This window comes from Amblyraja radiata, chromosome 15 (genome assembly GCF_010909765.2).
Source record: "Amblyraja radiata isolate CabotCenter1 chromosome 15, sAmbRad1.1.pri, whole genome shotgun sequence".
In the NCBI taxonomy this organism is placed as follows: domain Eukaryota; kingdom Metazoa; phylum Chordata; class Chondrichthyes; order Rajiformes; family Rajidae; genus Amblyraja; species Amblyraja radiata.
Genome location: NC_045970.1, coordinates 27,459,018 through 27,464,084, shown reverse-complemented (window position 1 = coordinate 27,464,084; position 5,067 = coordinate 27,459,018). Strand labels below are relative to the sequence as shown.

General features: G+C 44.7%; 1 protein-coding gene across 1 annotated transcript; it reads right to left on the bottom strand.

The window, feature by feature from the left end:
- Positions 1-2,267: 2,267 nt before the first annotated feature.
- adrb1 (adrenoceptor beta 1) lies at positions 2,268-4,554 on the bottom strand. The gene is made up of 2 exons (XM_033033916.1): positions 2,519-4,554; positions 2,268-2,405 (listed from the first exon to the last, which is right to left on the bottom strand). Exon 1 carries the CDS (start codon positions 4,444-4,446, stop codon positions 3,214-3,216), a length of 1,233 nt encoding a protein of 410 aa, XP_032889807.1. The 5' UTR covers positions 4,447-4,554; the 3' UTR covers positions 2,268-2,405; positions 2,519-3,213.
- Between the last annotated feature and the right edge of the window lie 513 nt (positions 4,555-5,067).

The window sequence follows — 5,067 nt, the reverse complement described above, 5'->3', positions numbered from 1 at the left end:
CGTTTTAATTTTTTCAAACTCCGTTGCAACACATGGTCCATAAACTGAATACATCTTGACAATGTCATCTTAGCATCAAAACGGTTATGTGAAAGCGGTAGGAATAATTTATTTTAAACTTCCAGCGAGTTAAAATTACCTAAATATTGCCTGCGTGTTCTACGAGTAGCTGTACGCATTTTTATCCTTAAAAGGTGCACGGTAGCATTGCCATTTAACCAAACGGGACATGTCTTGCAATTGAAACCTACTCACACATGGAAACTACATATGACATCGTTTTTACAAGCACGTTTCATCACGGGCCTTACCAGCGACTCATGCACTGACTGTTTAACGATAATGGAAACACGGCGAGCTCGGAGCTCAACTTATTTAAAGATAATATAAACATCCACGTGAAATGTTTCATTACGTTTATTGCACATATACCAAATAGCCACACGTTCAAAGGTAACTACATATATAAATATTTGCGAGAAAGCAGACGTTGTGACAAGTATATTATACACGACAACACGTGAACTTCATGGAGTAGGATACATTTTTTTTTAACTTGGGAAATGTTACAGTACAAAATGAAACACCAGACCGCTTTTCTCCGGTTTCCTCACCGAAACCAATACTTTGTTTCCGAACGTCTGGCAGGATATTTTAGCGATACTTTTAGCAAGGTAGCAATAACTTACAGAGAGATAACGTCCATGTTCAAGAATGACCAACTTTAAACATTTTCAAGGACTGCATGTAGATTGGGTTGGTCCTCGGTGGACTTTAGTTTATATTAAATACAGTGCCCTCCATAAGGTTTGGGAAAAAGACCCATAATTTATTTATTTGCATCTGTACTCCACAATTTGAGATTTGTAATAGAAAAAAAAATCACATGTGGTTAAGGTGCACATTGTCAGATTTTAATAAAAGCCATTTTTATACATTTTGGTTTCACCATGTAGAAATTACAGCAGTGTTTATACATAGTCCCTCCATTTCAGGGCACCATAATGTTTAGGACACAACAATGTCATGTAAATGAAAGTAGTCATGTTTATCAATTTGTTGCATATCCTTTGCATGCAATGACTGCTTGAAGTCTGCGTTTCATGGACATCACCAGTTGCTGGGTGTCTTCTCTGGTGATGCTCTGCCAGGCCTGTATTACAACCATCTTTAGCTTATGCTTGTTTTGGGGGCTAGTCCCCTTCAGTTTTTCTCTTCAGCATATAAAATGCATGCTCAATTGGGTTCAGATTGGGTGATGACTTGGCCGCTCAAGAATTGACCATTTTTTAGCTTTGAAAAACTCCTTTGTTGCTTTAGCAGTATGTTTGGGATCTTTGTCTTGCTGTAGAATGATTTGCAGGCCAATGAGTATTGAGGCATTTGTTTGAACTTGAGCAGATCGGATGTGTCCACCACCGTGTTTCACAGATGAGGTGGTATGCTTTGGATCTTGGGCAGTTCCTTCTCTCCTCCATACTTTGCTCTTGCCATCACACTGATATAAGTTAATCTTCATCTCATCTGTCCACAAAACCTTTATCCAGAACTGTGGTTGCTCTTTTAAGTATTTCTTGGCAAACTGTATCTCGGCCATCCTAGTTTTGCGGCTAACCAGTGGTTTGCATCTTGCAGTGTAGCCTTTGTATTTTTGTTCATGAAGTGTTCTGCGGACAGTGGTCATTGAGAAATCCACACCTGACTCCTGAAGAGTGTTTCTGATCTGCCAGACAGTGTTTGGGGTCTTTTCTTTATTATAGAGAGAATTCTTCTGTCATCAGCTGTGCAGGTCTTCCTTGGCCTGCCAGTCCCTTTGCGATTAGTAAGCTCACCAGTGCTCTCTTTCTTCTGAATGATGTTCCAAACAGTTGATTTTGGTCAGCCTAAGGTTTGGCAGATGTCTCTAACAGTTTATTCTTGTTTCTCAGTCTCATAATGGCTTCTTTGACTTCCCTTGGCACAACTTTGGTTCTCATATTGATAAACAGCAATACAAGTTTCCAAAGCTGAGGGAAAGACTGGAGGAATGACTAGGTGCTAAGACCTTACTTATACCTGCATTAAGGAGGCAATTAAACACACCTGAGCAATTACAAACGCATGTGAAGCCATGTGTCCCAAACATTATGGTGCCTGAAATGGGGGGGGGGGGGACTATGTATAAACACAGCTGTAATTTCTACATGGTGAAACCAAAATGTATAAAAACACCCTTTAGTAAAATCTGACAACGCGCACTTTAACCACATGTGATTTTTTTATATTACAAAACTCAAATTGTGGAGCACAAAGGCAAATAAATAAATGATGGGTCTTTGTCCCAAACATTATGGAGGGCACTGTAAGTAATAGTCTTATCTCCATCCATCTTGAGCACTGTTAACTGAGGTTGCAGGTTGGTTCACCTATTTTTAAATATATAAAATGCGTCTTGTTTAATATAAACAATACGTAACATAAATATACCTGTACATAAGCTGTACAGCCGGAGGTAGTGTCATTCAGCACACAATCTTACCATGAATTTGGCAGCATCCATTCTTGAACATCGATACTTCCAAAGCTCGCGTACAGCACGATATAAAGGCGAGGATGGGGTGGAGGGGAGGGAGAGGGGTTCAGAGAATAATGTGATATACTGAGCAGTTCTCTCAAATCTCCTTAGAAAGTCCGACCAGTGTGGTCAAGTCGTTTTTTAAACTAAAGATTGTGGTTGCTCTGTTACACATATTCTATAATGTTTAAAGTGACCACATCACAACAGGAGTACAGTATTTGCTGTCCAATGGCCATCTATGTTAAGGCAATCGACTTGGAAGGCAGGGGGGGGGTCTCGACTTTATCGGAAATCTCCCTTCGCTGTGGAATGTAATTGAACCAAGGAAATTCATTTTCACAGCAAAACTGGCCCAGTCTCTTCCTTCACCGTCCATCACCATTGCCTGCTCCGCTGAGAATGTTGGATTCTTTACCCAAGTCCAAATCTTAGTGTTGACATGAAGTGCTTTTGAATGTCTCCTCTAATATTGCCGAGGGAGAACGCTGAAGAAGAGATCTGTGGTGAAGATTCTGCGGTCGTTTTACAATGATGTGTCGCGTACAGATGGACTCAGCGGTGACGCCTCTCCAACCATAAAGGCTTCCCGGGTTTCGGACCTGGTTTGTGTTCGCAGACTACGTTCGCTGCGAATCTGTGGGTCGGTCGGGTGCGTCCTAGAACTGCGACTCTTTGTCTTCCTGGCGGAGGTTGTCCTGCGAGTCCACGTCGCCCCCGTTGCTCTCCCGCGCCCTGCTCCACTCTGACCACATCTCCAGGCTACTGGGGTCCAGAGTACTGCCGAACATTCCTGAGCAGCGGGACAATTCCCCAGAGCCCGTGTACAGTCTGCTGTCGGCGGCACTGGGGCAGAAGAGCAACTTCTTAAAGGCCGCCCTGAAGTCAGGACTCTTGCAGTAAATGATAGGGTTGAACCCGGAGTTGACATAGCCCAGCCAGTTGAGAAACAGAAATAGCTTTTCAGGCACAATGTCGGGACGGAACGCCTTCACCACGTTTGCCAGAAAGAAAGGCAGCCAGCAAAGAGTGAAAGTCCCCATAATAATCCCCAGAGTCTTCAGAGCCTTGTGGTCCCTGATGGCTATAATCCTGGATGATCTCCTGCGGTTTGCCCTGCCGTTTGGAATGAAGTGACTGGTGTAAAACCTTCCCTCGCACTTGTCGATCTTCTTCATCTGCTTCTTGGCTTCTTGAAAGACGCGGGCATAGACGAAGATCATGATGAGCAGGGGCAAGTAGAAGGAGATAATGGATGAGGCAACGGCGTAGGCTTTGTTGGTCACGAAGTCGCAGCAACATGGGTCGTTGTAACAGCGGATAGCATCGGGCCCGTCGTCTCTCCACCAATGCATCATGATGGGGAGCAAGGAGATGAGCGCGGAGATCGCCCAGACCACACACACGATCACCCGCGCCCTGGTCTTAGTGAGCAAATTCTGGTAGCGGAAGGGAGAGGTTATGGCGATGTAACGGTCTATGGCGATCACGCACAGGGTCTCGATGCTGGCTGTCACACAAAGCACGTCAACAGAAGTCCACATTTCGCAGAAAACCGAGCCGTACAGCCAGTTACCTCGCACCACCAAGGTCGCGCCGAGCGGGACCACCAACAGTCCCATAATCAGATCTGCACAGGCCAGAGATACAATGAAAACATTGGTTAGGGTCTGGAGCCGCTGGTTCTTTGCGATGGCATAAACCACTAGCAGGTTTCCCAACACGATGATCAGGACGATGATTGCCATGACTGTGCCCATGCCTATCACCCACTGCTCAGAAAAGTCTTGCTGATGAGGCAGGCTTGGACTTACCCCGTTCGCAGGGTTGACAAATATTATTGCGGTTGATTTATTATTGTGGCAACCCAGAGAGGAATGTCCGTCTCCCATTGTGGGTGCCGCTGCTAGTGAAGGTGGGGGCAGTCAAGGAGTCTCATCCACACGTCTCCCCGCCGATGTTGCTTTCTTCTCATCCTAGTGCATTGCCACCAGCAACAGGCGGCTTGCTTCAGATAAGCGGCCCGCCCGCCCCTCTTACGTTGCCGGCCGCTTAATCCAATAAGCTGCCACCCTGCTCTCTCTCCGACACCACCTCTCTTTGTTCAACGACCCTGTGCAGAGCTCACAGCCCCAACACCAAGCAAACTTTCCAAACAATTGCCTCCGTGTGCTCTATTAGTTTTCTTCAGAAGGATGTTTCTAAATTACGGACGTGGTCAAACACAAATCCTCGGATTTTGCAGAAAAGTTAAAGGTTTAAAAAACAAACAAAATCTCCCTACAAGGTCAACACAAATGGTCAAAAGTTTACCAAGGAGCGTCGTAGCAGTTAGCAAATTACACCTGCTCTTCATTTCCATTTTAGAAATTCTCAAATAGCAGTGCTATGGAATTAAGCTGATAGAACTACCCAGAGAGTTATGGTAAGTCTTTGCTCATTTTATATTTCGTTGGGCAGCAACAGACTGCATGCATAACTAGTTCTAATTTCAGAGGCCGTGGAATAGGTCC